Raw genomic sequence first — 13,775 nt, forward strand, 5'->3', positions numbered from 1 at the left:
GCACCTATGGCTACCATTAAAACTCATTTGACTTAATCTACTACATAATTATGGTACCATCTGATTATCTGTAGTTGGTTCATTAAAGCAGGAAACAATTCAAAACCTAGATACAAAGCCAGTTTGGATCCCGTAGAGTTAAAACTTTTGCTCCATCAACAGCACACTGGTATACAGCTAGAGGTAATAAGTCCACCTGGATCTGAGCCCAGCCCTCAAAAAGCCAACATGGGTATTACTGCTCTGCTTCCCTGAAACCAGGAGTGCAATGCAGGTACTTCCCTCAGGTCTGTGAAAAGCTGGCTCAAGTCTAGCTGGGTTTATCAGCTTTAAGCATGCTGCGTGAAAGCTGACAGTGCTAAGCCCCAGTCTTTGTGCCCCCTTTCTGCATTTCTTCAGGCTCTGTGGACCCAGCAGAGCAGACATACAGAACCAAGAAGGACCCACCTGGTGCTGCACCCAGCCTCATAAGCGCTCTGCCCACACTGCTCAGTGTGCTGGTGGCTAAGTAGCGGGGATCAACACTGACTAGGCTGCTCAGCAAAACCTGCTAAGGGGTCTGGACACTCTCCTCAGGCTACCTCATTCTACTCATGCAGCCCATGTTTTTCCACTTTGCACTTCCATAACAGGCAAGTGATACATATGTTTTGTGTCCACGTAGCACAATTCATTTCAGAAGAGTAACATCATCATAACTGAAAAAACAAGGCACAGAGCCAATATACTATCTACTGTCACATTAAAAAGCATATACAGGCAGAATCCCTGCAGTATGTTCAGATTACTGAATTTCCTTTACGGTGACTGTTGCTGGAACAATTTGCAAATAAGGAAACATGCTAGTTCTGTGCTGCAGCCAGCTAGTGATAAAAAAGATTATTTTTTTTGCAATTATTAAAATACAGTTTAGTATATCCTATTGTGGAGAAGAAGAGAGAGAAAAGAGAGGGACACTTATTTTGCCAAAATACACATCTGGCTTTGATCCATAACATTCCAGAACAAATGCATCCAACTGTGATTTTCTTACCAAAGTGTTACAGCATCTTACATGAGTCAGTAAACTTATTACAGTGTTAGCAGAAGCTGCCAAACTCTTACAAATTCAGAGCATGTGCTCAGATAGAAATTATTTAATATTTGCCAACATCGCCCAGTTTGAAAAATGAATTCACAGCATGTATTTTGGGAAACAGACTTGAGATATTTTGTAAATAAGCAGGTGACATTTCACTTGCTGCATTTTTAAGAGTACAGATGCTGGGAGACTGAACTACAAACTTATATACCTTTTCTAATCACATCTTCCAGATATTTGCAATTTTCTATCATAAAATATATTATCTTCAAACAGAGAGTTGTCAGGTTTTAGTTTTAAATTGAATAGTTCAGGTTTATCAATTTTGCTTTAATCTTATAATACAAACAGATTTATTATTAATGCAGAAACATTTTTACATAGCACCTTTCATCCTGACAGATCTCCAAAAGCCTTGAAAACCTCCCTGTTTCTGTGCAATTCCATCCCCACTTACAGTGCTGCCACTTTCAGGACACAAAGAACCTATTTAAGTAATGACAGTAAAAGTACCCCAACAGTTCTTCAGAGAGGATGTAACTCCTAACACCATCTCAGGTTAGAGCTGCAAAAAGGAAGATGAGGAACATACTACAGTCATGAGGTAACAACTACAATAATCAAAACACCTTTTAATTTACTCATAGCTGAGTGAATCTATGGCAACCCAATATTCAGCAGTCACATTTTTTCCTCTAGTACCATCTACATCTTTTTATTTCCAGCAGCCCCACTTCTCTAAATAACCAAATTCTTTCTAGGTTCACTCTATCATTTACTGACATTAACTGTAGCAAAATGTTCCAGGTGAGCACTGAGACCAGTAATGTTCAACTGTCTAGTAGAGGCCAGTGGAACAGAGAAACAAAACTGTACTAGAAACACTGCAGAGGTTTTGAAGGGAAGTTGATACAGACTGTGACCTCCATGCTCAGTTTCATTGTAGGTTGAAAACTCATTTACTCAGAATACACTGTTACAACCTGGATTGTGCAAAACAATTTTATTTCTTTTATTCAATTCAACATCTTACCTGAGGTCCATATGCCTCGTAATTGAAGCAACAGCTAGTCATGCAGAACTTTACCGTCAAAGGGTTTATGAAACTCCAAACCTATTTAGACCCATGTTGCAATTCAACTTTCCTTTTCACTGCAGAAAACCAATGAGATTAAACTGCATCTCTTCGTTTCCCTCTAGGAAGCATTCTGGACACTGCTCAGACAGGAATCTTTCAACAAAGATAATGAACCTCAGCAGAAGACGTGGCCCTCTCCCTCCATATGATTCCTACTATGGATGGAGAAATAATAAGTTTATCCCCTGCCAGGAAAACAGTGCTTTGCTAATATAAATGCTGTCATCTTCCAGAACTCAAGTTCTGTGATTCTGCATGCTAAATGGCCTTACTTTAATCAATGGCATCAGCATGTAAGTACCAAAGGCAATGAATCACTCATTTATCTTGCACATTTGGACATACATAGAACAGTACTACACTAGCTATGAAAGTAAAAGCAGGCATTCAGATCTAGGAAAAAGGGGACTTGAGAACTTTATATGAGACTGCAATATGAATCTTCTTGATGGAAACTTGGCATATGTTAACTACCCCAAAAAGAGAAAAGAAAACAAACACAAAAGCCCTACAAATAGCTATAACTATTTTTATGGCATACACTGATGATGTTCAGTTCTTCTGTATTTCTGAGCATTGAAATGGTCATTTGGTGTTTCCAACCACTCTGCTGAAAGTTATTGCCCAGTCTTACAGAAAATGAGGCACAAGAAGTGAAACGGATTACTTGAGAACAAAGAAGAGCAAGCAAGTTCATGCACTACAGGTCCATGCTCACACTGCCAAGCCATTCTGTGACATATGCTGACTGCTACATGCTTGTCCTGGAGGAACTGGAGGGCAAGCCAGATTAGAAGGCTCTCGTTTCAAATCAGAACTCAGGGGAACTTTGGTTTCCCTTTTTGTGTCTATGCAACCAACAGAGAAGATCCTAGAGCCTCCTTGTACAACAGGCAGCAGCAAGAGCTCTTCTCTTAGCAGTGTGTGTGTGTTCCAACACATGCAGCAGCCCTAGAGATGGCAAATCCAAGCACAGCTGACTTGCCCATACGTTGGGAGCAAGGCAGACACCTGCCATCATGGCTGCAAATGCTGGCTTCCTGCAAAGCCAAGATCTTGCAGTGGTTGGACTCAATGACTCTGCTGAAACCACTGCTGAGCAGAGGTAAGAGAAGTTAATTAATTTTCAAGATATGCTGAGGACCACATCCATTTCCTGAATTAGAAGAGGGTGGAATACAAAGATGGACTATAAGTCTTCATTTTTCTACTTACCTGGAGGTATAAAATTCAAAATCCCAAGCAACAGAGGCCTTACTTTGTTAAACAGTCACTAAAGTAGACTAGAAACTGTGTTTTTTTGTTGTTTTTTTTTTTTTTTTTTTAATCAATTAGCCCAAACCTGCAGCTGAAAAAAGACCCCATAGTTACTTTGTCCATTTAAAACCTTCTGGGGGCAAGTTTGTATCAGAACAGGCTCATTTCCCCAGCTATGGCTTTTTTTTTTTTAAAAAGCTTTTTACTTCCGTGGTTTTGAGGGCAGATTTTGACAAGAAACATTACTGTCTTCACGTCTCAGGCCCACCACTGCAGCACCTAGAGCTTCTCAGGTTGAGAGCTTTCAAAATGTTACTCTGGAGTGAGACTTTCTCAAAAAAGACGTAACATCAGACAGAAGGAAGGAAAGAAAAAGCCTCCACATTTTGAAAAAAATGCAGAGTCACAGTCTGCCACTTCCCCCACTGAAATACCTTCTTGGCACCACAGTAGCGTAGCCCGAAGGAGTGGAACTGCGGGAAGAAGGCTGGCTGGACAGCCACGATCTGCGTGTAGAGCTCTGCGGGCCGCGACATGGCAGGGGTTCCCGAAAGCAAGATCACTCTCCTGGCAGCCTGGGAAAGCAAAATGGAGCATGATTATCATACAGCTTACAATATAAGCAGAACCTGCATTTCCCCCATCCTGAAAGAAAATCCCAGAGACATTGTCCAAGCATCCTAAATGGAGGAGTCCTTCACCTTCCACAGATACTTTCAGCCTTCACTGCCTGAAGACACTCAAGGACAGTGCTTAAAACTTCTAGGAAGCAGGACAAACCATATCGTTTCTTATTCACCATCCACATGCTGTAAGGGAAGGGAACATCAATTTTTATGACAGTACTTTCTGAATTGGCATTTACCCACTAGAGCGTTAATATCTTATGTCTGGCTCAACATTTCATTTGGCATCAGATGTCACAGGAAAATGACACACCCTTTCAGGTATATCCTCACCTCCGAAATAAATTCTCTTGTAATAAACCTGCCACAGCAAGCCATAAACAGACTGTCTTCCTCACAAAAGCAGAAAAGATCCAGAGAAGTAGGATTTTTTTCTTACTTTGTATTCATTTTTTCTTTTTAAATTCTACTAGGAAGGAGAGAAAGAGGAAGCTGCCTGAAGCAGGACCAGAAGATGCCCACCTGACAGTCATGGTGAGTCCAGGCACAGCTGGCTGGATGCTAGAACATGAGTTAATAAATACAAATCATGTAAGAAGATTGTAAAACATGTGTTGCAGGGGAGACAGGAAGGGGGTGGGAAACCTGTATCTAAAGTGGGTGCTCCCAAAAAGTGGGGAAAAAAATTACACTATAGACATAAAGGCCTCCAAGATGCATTTCTACCCTCATACCTCCATTATTGTCTAATTCTATTATTAGATGAGAGCTTGAATTTCTACTGCTGTAAATTCACATATAGTAGTTAAATTACAAATGCCGTGTAATTTCCTGCATGGTTTAATGCAGGTTCATTAAAATAACAAAGAGATTCTTGAGTGACATCTGTACCAACAGCTCATTCACATTTAAATGAAAAAGAAAATTAAATTCTTTTATCGTTTCACTGAGATCTACCAGTCACCCAAATCTATTCAGCTGATTCATCCACTCGCCAACCAAATCTGGTGGAAAAAGAGTTCACAGATCAGCTACCGGAAATTAATTCCAGGACTCTCTATCAGATATTTATATATAGGTTGTAATCAAGGTGGGACTTGCCTTCTCCCTCCATCCCTATTAAACAGATCAGAAGGAAATGTGATCACCACCAGGATCAGACAATTCCCATAAACATTTAAAAAAGCAGGATATTTATTGAACTAAATAAGAGAGGTCAAACCTTTGGACATGTCGGAAGGTGAGAGTTAGTTCACACAAGACAGAGGTGCCTGTGCTACTCAAAAGAGGGAGAAGTCACAGAGGCCAAAGATATCAGATCCCATGAGGAAACAAAGTGATAGAGTAGAAATTAGGTCAGTATTTAAAATTAGGGTCACAGTGGAGGGTAACTGAGCAGAACCTAGACAATATCTGATACCATGCAGAAGCCTTTGAGGAATAAACTGACACCACCCTGAGAAATCTGCTGAACCGCAAGACAAGCCAGTCCCACATGTGCAAGAAACCTCCAAATTAAACTTTTTTCCTCCTGGACTAACAGAAGGCCACTGCTAGGAAAAAGACAACATGGAGGTCACGCAATTGCCAACGGCTCATTTCAAATAACTCTGGATTAAGCTAAAGCAAGAAAAGTTCACTCAAAACAGACCAGGGACCTATTAAATGCAACATAAACCCAACTGTGTTGAAAGGTTTTATGCCATTCTCAAGGCTCCTCCTCTTTGGAGGGTGCCCCCCAGAAGCTGCATGAGACGAGGCTGGAACACTAATTCCCCAGTAGTCAAAACCATTAGTCAGGCTCCTTCCCCAATCCCTAAATAGGTATCAAAAGAGAGAACAATGAAGTTACAGGTTATTTGAACTCTAAACTTGTCGAGCTGCTGCTTTGCTGGGCACAACTTAATTTTGAACAGATAGGGTATCTAACCACTGCAAGCACTTACCAAGGGCTGTGATACATCTTCTATAATTAACCATTTTAAACAAACCAAGAAGTAAAAAACAACGACAAAAAAAAAACCCAAACAACAAAAAACCCAAAGGACACTAGCTCCACAAGAGCTGTGAAGAACTTGAAGAAATTAATTCCAGAAAATCGTGTGGAACATAGGTGGTCTATCTCATTACCCCAAGGGTCCCTTTGAGTTTTAAAATCCATGACAGAAGGAGCCCAAGAGAGAAAAGAAGAAAAAAAAAAAATCCTAGGAAGACAAGTTTCTGAGTGTTGAAGGCTTACTTAAATTCTGGATGAAAGAAATGGCTTTGATTCACATCTCTCTTTCTAGTGGCAACTCATTTTGAATAGACGCCAATAAAGGTTTGCTCCTGCAGAGAAGTCACTGCTGATCACTGCTTAATTCTTGTTTCCTGCTGAACCTTCTCTGTGCTGTCAAGAGTGAGAGCTTACCCTCTTTCTTCTGAGGTCTATAAGAATATGGAACAGCAGCAGAAAATAAGATTGCAGTGACCAGCAAGGACTTTCTAGCAAAACCAGATCTGTAATCAATTGATACATATTTCCACATAGGAGAACTAACATTAGCTGCTCATTAGCATTTAGGCATGAAGTTTAATCTTCCCCAGAAGCACTCCTCTCTCTCGTGTCCTTCTGACTGTTCTTACAGCTACTTTCCTGTAAGATTGCTTAAGGAAACTCTGACAATGACTTGACTAGCGGAGACCTGTTCTGTAGCCCTCATTTACTAAGCAATGTAAGACGATTGTGGCTTTGTAGTATTACACTTGCACACACAATACACCAGCAAGAATTAATTCCACAGCTGTGACAACATTTGGAAAAGTCACTTTTGAAAGTCAAAGAATAGTTTATGAAATGGTAACTCCTGATGGCACTTACTTTAGAGGTCAAAACACAGCACCCAACTCATTCGAAGGGGAGTAGGTAAGGAGGGGCAGTTATGCCACAAAGAAATAATTGAACATGCAAAGAGCCTCATTAACATACAATGACTGTCTCTGTGTTAAATGAATTTCACAGTATGAGCTCTGCCATATGCTAACAGACTGACATACTTTTTTAAGTAAGTGTGGCTGGTTCTGGCTGTACAATTACTTGTGTCCCCAGTTTTTGCTTACTCTGTCATTTTGAACTGCTTAGCATAAGAATACCTTACCCTGTGAAATGAAAAAATCTGAGAGTGGCGATAATATAATAGAGATAATCACCTGATGAAATAGAAGATTTGATAAATGGAAAGGGTTGCAGCTGTTTTAAGGAGTCTGTTTCTGTACTTGGGTAAGATACATAGAGCTCTGCATTTCATAAAATGATCCTACAGTGGTTATTCCAAAAAATATAAATGCCTTTCCCTATTCTTAAGTGATATCTAGATAGAGAATGTGTGTCAAATGGCAACAATCAGCTACGACTGAAACAAATTACACTACCTCCCTATTTCAAGAAGGAAGGGTAATTGGAAGGTAAAAGCAGATCTGAAGATGCAGCCTTGAGGGCCCACAGCTTCTCCAATTTCAAGACAAAGTTCCTTCTCTCAGCAGGTGACAACAAGCAAAGGCTTATTTATCCAATCCATATGGATTTGTAATGCCTAAATACAGCTGCTATTTATTTCCCACTGGAAAGGGAGATTTTTGTGTTCCCTCCTCACCTTCTACCTTCAGCTTTGACCTATTTCCCTCTATTATTTTTAAGCATCTCTTTATTAAAACAAGCAGAAAGGGTATTAGATTCCAGCCACACAATGTATTTGGACTTCCATAATAGAAACAAAGACCTTTAACCCTGCAAACATCAGGACGTGCATCATGCTATTAACCTGAACAGCAGCTCAATAGGAGCAATCACATTAGTAATATTACCCAAATGTTGTGGAACAAAGCCCAGAGGGAGCACAACAGGAATAAGACCATTTCATGCCACTGGAATCTTTGATTAGATACTACTTTTTATTTCTCAGTTTCTGACGCAGTTCTTCACTAAAAACTTACTGTCATCCTTCCAAAAAAACTCATCCACGTTCCACTGGGACCTTCCCCAGTTTCCACTGCCTTGCAATACTCTGAGGGAGGCAGATGCAGGGCAGAGGCGAAGGGAACAACCAGTACTGTCAGTATGCCCAGGAGAATTTAGTCCCAATCATGAGACTAAAGAAAACAGCAAGGTGACAAGTAGGTCCTACTACTGATTGCCATAGCTCTGGATTAGAGGCAGGGACAAGCCAGGCCTGACAATGGTGACTCAACCAAAGCCCGACAGTATGAGGCTATTCTCTCTTTGATGTGCGTGGAAACAAGACAAAAGGACCACTTTGAACACAGGAACTTCTAGCCCTCTTGAGTACCATAAGAGATGCTGAAGGTGGGGACAGATCTCATGCAGCTGCTGGCACAGACTGGCCAGTGTGAAAGCTGGCTGAGCTTGAAAGCACGATTTTTGCCACATTCCAAAACATCAAAGGACTGTTTTCTACTACGGCTTTCAATCCATCCGCCTCCATAATTTTGCAAGGATGCACACAGACTGTGTACAAACTCTGCCACCTGGTTCCACGTAGGCGGATGAAACATTCTCCCCCAGGTACAAGTCTGCACACCCACAAGTTTGCACATCCACTGGGAATGTGAAGGGAATAAGAAATCTGGCCTAAACATTTTGCTGCTGCTACTTCAGCTCACCCTATCTTACTGTTCACGTAATTATAAGTTCCTCTCAAAGTTTTGTCCATTAACAATAACTTGGGCACAACATGTCTATATACTTACTCCAAACTAATGGCAGCCTGGGGCAAGCTAGCAGGTAGTAAGCATGGTCATTGCATATATCCAGCCATTATAAAAGTGCACTAAAAAGTCTTTCTGGTCACACTTCCCACTGTCCTAAGCAAAACTTCCCTAAATCTTTGTCAGGGCAGCAGCTAAGTATGTCACAAAAGACACTGAATGCTGCACACACACAGAGTTTGTGTTTTTTTTTTAATATTAAAAAAGTGTCTAGAAGTTCCCAACTGACAAACTTAGGCCACATGTTTAATACATGGTTCTGCTTGATAATTCCATACCACACCTGCTCTGCAATATATACAAGAGAGCAGGAAAAGATGAATTATTACTGAGCGGCTAAAAATACCACTTCATTTTGAAAACCAGTCAATGTCAGATATTAAAAGTAAAATAAGGCTTTAAATGCTGTAACCATGGGTTAAATATTTCAGAGGTGGAGATTCAGCTTGGCTGTCTAACAAGGCAGATTCAAAATTAATATCCAAGGTAAGTCATCTTTATTATGAATGTATTGATTTAATCTGATTATTGTGCTGTTCTGTCTAAACACTTAAAACAATTTTTATATTTTACTTATTATTCAAATGGAGAAGTCACAGGAGCAGATTCTATCAAGATAAAAAGAATCCATTAAGTATGGATGGAAGCAACAGAAACATTTCAGGCTCAGAAACATTTTTAACTTAGATCTGTCCAGTGTCGTTACGGACTCATAAATCTTTGTAGCATGTAAGGACAAAGGAGCACATTTCTTAGGTGCTTTTTCTTCTCTTCTGTCCCCAAAAGTCAGTTCAAGGCTAAGCTTCCATGCGTTAGGATGTTGGGAACCTCGTAGGAAATATAAGCAACTATGGCAATCTCACAAAGTTTAAAGTAGTATAATGCTAACAACAGTTAGAAGTAGCAACGCCTAGAAGGTAGACAAGGCACGAGTTGGCTCCAGGGGCTCTGGTTACAGCACTGGCACGGCTTCACACTGTGAATTTAAGGTAGGGACTAAGGTGCTAGAAGCAGTGTACCTATCAAGGGCTCACCTATGGACACAGCTTTTTTGGTGTCTTCTAAGAGCCCCAGTACTGTTCTAATCCTTTTAACATAAAGGAGGCAAGAGCAAGAATATTTTGCTCAGCAGCACATTTATCAATGCCTCTTATTCAATAATCTCAAAGCATCATGTAAAATACTGAAAATAATCCCATTTTTACCCTGTTGACTATTTACTATAAAGATGACACAGTATAGTTGTTAAATCCAGTATTCAAGTGATGAAAACTCCTCATATTTTGGCAGTTCTTTCAAATACAAAAGCATTGCTGTGATGTGTTGTGCCAGCAGTGAACACAGCATCACTCACTAGTAGTTGAGGACAAAGCTGCCAAAGGGGCTAGGTTTAGAGCAAAACACCTGTGTTGGAAAGCAAGGAGGGCAGAAGAGTGGCTATTACAGCAAATACTCGCTTCAGAAGTTATAGACAGCAAGCAGGAGAATAAAATTTACCTGAACATCTAACACAAAATATCTGGTACTGTATGCTGTTTGCAGGTGAGTTAATGCATGATATGAACATGAAACTCTTAATGCTTTCAGAAGACTGAAATTCAGTTTCAGAAGCACCAGTTCTCAATTCTCTAAGACCAATGATGTGACAGCCTAAAACTGTAAATTCTCAGTAAGTTCATACAGGCAATTAACCTCCACTTAACAGCTACCATCTTTCACTCTAATATCTTGTAGGCTGCAAATAATTTTGACAAGCTGATCCTTATAAAGCTACAGTAGGAAAGGATGAGACCGCTTTTCAAGCACTTTGCAACAAGGTAAACTTGTTATTTTCCACCATTTCCAGACACACACCCTAATTATTGTACTTCAAACTGCTCATAAAATTGGACCTCCTACTTAGTTTCCAAACAGTAAAAGCCTGAAGTGATTTGAAAGGCAAGAGAAGACAAGAGTCAGGCCTTTAAAGAGAACAATGAAGTTATTCAAGGACAACCACCTTCAGCTTGCCATTAAAAATCTTGCATATAAAAGTTGGTTGCTATAAAGCCATCACAGATCGAATCTTCCCTTTATACACACTTGCTGATAATTGCTGAAGAGGAACTGCATTTACCTTGTTCTAATGTACAGACTCTGCAGTGTCTAGAAACTACTCGTTAACTTTAATCTGCTAGAGGCTACCAGGGAGAGTTTGATCCTTTGCTCCCAGGACAACAGGCAGACATTAAAATTGACATTTGTCCTGCTATCGCATACTTGAATATAGTCTCCCTTCTGTGGGCCACTTGTCTTGCTAACCTCACATTCTGCCATTTCCTACTAATTCTGTACATTTAACCAGCCGGAGTGATCCTGAACTCCAGACACACAAATACATTGGAAGCTTGCAGTAACAAAGCAGAGTCCAAAACCAAAGCCAAGAAAGGGATCTAGGTAATGTCATTTTGATATACAGCAGTGATTTGTGTGCCAAGAAGTAACTGATAATGATTATTTCAATAAAACAAGCTACGTTGACACTACTATATCCTTCCTACGCTCCCCGAATACATTCGGTAAGTTTTGACATTCCCTTTTTCCCGTCACCATAAAACTCATCAGTGGCAGTACCACAATTAGATCAAGGGAGCTTCTGAAGTTTGTTTGTTAGGTCTTACCATCTAACATTTGTATGGAAACAAGTGTCTAAGCCAGAGACAAATTTTGCTCTTGGATCTACAATGTTACCTGGATTTCCACTTGCACAACAACAGAATTCAGCTGCTGGCTCCTAAACCTGGTAAATGGAGCAACGCTGCTTTGGGAGCCTGACCTTAGCTGCTGGAGGTTTGGCACCCAGCATACGCACCTTGAGTAGAGGCATGGCAGCTCGGCATCGTGCAGTTTTTATGTTCCTTAGGAAATGGGATTCATCCTGAAACAAAACAAGCATGAAAGTGAAGACAGTTCTGATCCATAGTCCAACTGCAGGCTACAGAACAAATTCCCAGTATTCTCAGCTATCTAATATTACAAATCTATCATCCCAGAGGATATTTAAAGCACTGGGATAGTCACATCAAATTCTAAATGAAAAGACAGCATGGAGAGTAGCAGACTTCCTACATTCAAACCCACAGCTGCAAGCAAATGGAACAGAAATCAAACCTTAAAGTCATGAATCTCAAATGACTGCAAACAAGTGAGCAGAGGGGGCTGGAGAGGGAAGGACAGAGATGAACATTATTTCCACCACTGATACTCATTTGCCCCTGTGTGTCCTTTAAATGCAGCAAACATAGGAGGTCTATACAGTGCCACTTCCCTAAATAAGGGGTTAATGAAAACAATAAGGAAAAAAAGAAATCTAATTAGGATCCAACTGCTCTGCTGATAGGGCTCACCAGGCAGATAATAGCCTCCTACCTGAGACATCACCCCCAAACAGGCTTCATTTCTACTGCTGTAGCAAGGCAGAACTTAGACACAAGAAGTAATCGGCACCCTCCAAGGGTACATTCTCATCTTTCCACGTGTGGATGAGCAAGCAACCATGCATGCAAAGACAATACAACTGCTTAGCCTCTCAGGCATAGCCTTCTCCCTCCTGATTAACAAATAAGCTACATTAATGTTCCCAGCCATCAAAAGAAGATTGGAAGAAAAAGCAGGGAAGCTCAGCACTCAATAGGGCTACTCTCATCTGTAAAAACATATACAGGGTCCAAATTTGAACATATAAACACACAGAAGGAACATCTGCCAGCTCAGGGCTGGTAAAAGGTTCTAGGGCAGTAGCCCCAGAGCCCAAGTCCCTTTACTCCAAGCACCAGCACACAAAAGTAACAACCTGCACATCCACCCTGACAGAATGTCTTGTCAGAGAGGGGGCAGGGGAAAAAAATAAAAATGGGGAAAAAAAAAAAGAAATCAATTCCCCCATGAGTAGTCTGGTCTCCAAAGAACTCCATCTATTCCCACATTCCCATCTGACGCTGAGAAACAAAAAGATTATTATGTTCCAGTTGTCATGATCTTAGGGACAGGTGCATATGTGTGCTGAACACTAGACTGAGAACATCAAACAAAGCTACGTAGACACTTTTGGTCTCTATTGATCCAAGCTGGATTTGAAACACTGGGTGTTTTGAATTTTTAGTAACTGAAATCTAGAAAAATGCCTTTCACCACATCTCTGTAACAGGTTAAAAATGGATTTCAAAGTAATTTACAAAAGAAATGATACAAGTGATCAAAGAAGGCTTAATGCAGATTGTCAGTGGAACACAAGCAAAGGGAGATTTTTTGATGCTTTACCTACATACTTGATATTGAGAGGTTATCTGGTTTACTGGATAAACACTAATACCACCCTGAAGTCCAATCCCCTTAAAAAGATACAGTTCCAAGACTACCGTATTGACACACCACATTAAACACCTTGCTCTCCAGCAGAGGACATACTTAAAACCAGTGAAATCAGAGAGGCACCATAACCAGTAAAAGAGAAAACACAGCCTCAGGAATCAAAAAGGAATTAAACTCTACTAGTTATCTTAAAAGGTTTCAGAGAAACCTGCTTCTGCTCTTAAGAGAGCTGAAATCACAGCCACAATTACAAGACAGTTTCAGTCCTAAATAAGTCCCACTTCACACTGCTGTACAACACAAAGGTTACCCCACTTGCAGCATACAATTAACTTCAAAATTTTAGTGTACCACTTACAATAATAACTACTTGAAAAGTGCTCTTAAGCTGCTTGTCCATCTTGCTGAGGAGGTCAAAGCTGATGATGTTGATCACGCTTGCTGTTAGGTTGTCTTTGCCAGTCACTATGACATTGGTGCTACCTGGACTCAACGATGGAAGCCACCTGTGAAATGCCTGGAGGAAGAGGAAAGCAATTAATTGCATTCTGGTGCTTAT

At 40.5% G+C, this 13,775-nt stretch overlaps 1 protein-coding gene across 8 annotated transcripts in view; it reads right to left on the reverse strand.

The window, feature by feature from the left end:
- SMARCAL1 (SNF2 related chromatin remodeling annealing helicase 1) overlaps nt 1-13,775 on the reverse strand; it is a 42,862-nt gene that overhangs the window by 14,118 nt on the left and 14,969 nt on the right. For all 8 annotated transcript variants that reach the window (XM_087730950.1, XM_087730947.1, XM_087730946.1 and 5 more), the window contains 3 exons: nt 13,575-13,733; nt 11,718-11,783; nt 3,911-4,051 (listed from right to left, as the gene is read on the reverse strand). In XM_087730950.1, the coding sequence (XP_087587076.1) occupies nt 3,911-4,051; nt 11,718-11,783; nt 13,575-13,733 (366 nt within the window). The remainder of the gene's footprint in view (nt 1-3,910; nt 4,052-11,717; nt 11,784-13,574; nt 13,734-13,775) is intronic.

The sequence above is a fragment of the Nipponia nippon genome, unplaced genomic scaffold (genome assembly GCF_047370975.1).
Source record: "Nipponia nippon isolate SJK-2023a ecotype South Korea unplaced genomic scaffold, ASM4737097v1 scaffold_5, whole genome shotgun sequence".
Taxonomy (NCBI): Eukaryota; Metazoa; Chordata; class Aves; order Pelecaniformes; family Threskiornithidae; genus Nipponia; species Nipponia nippon.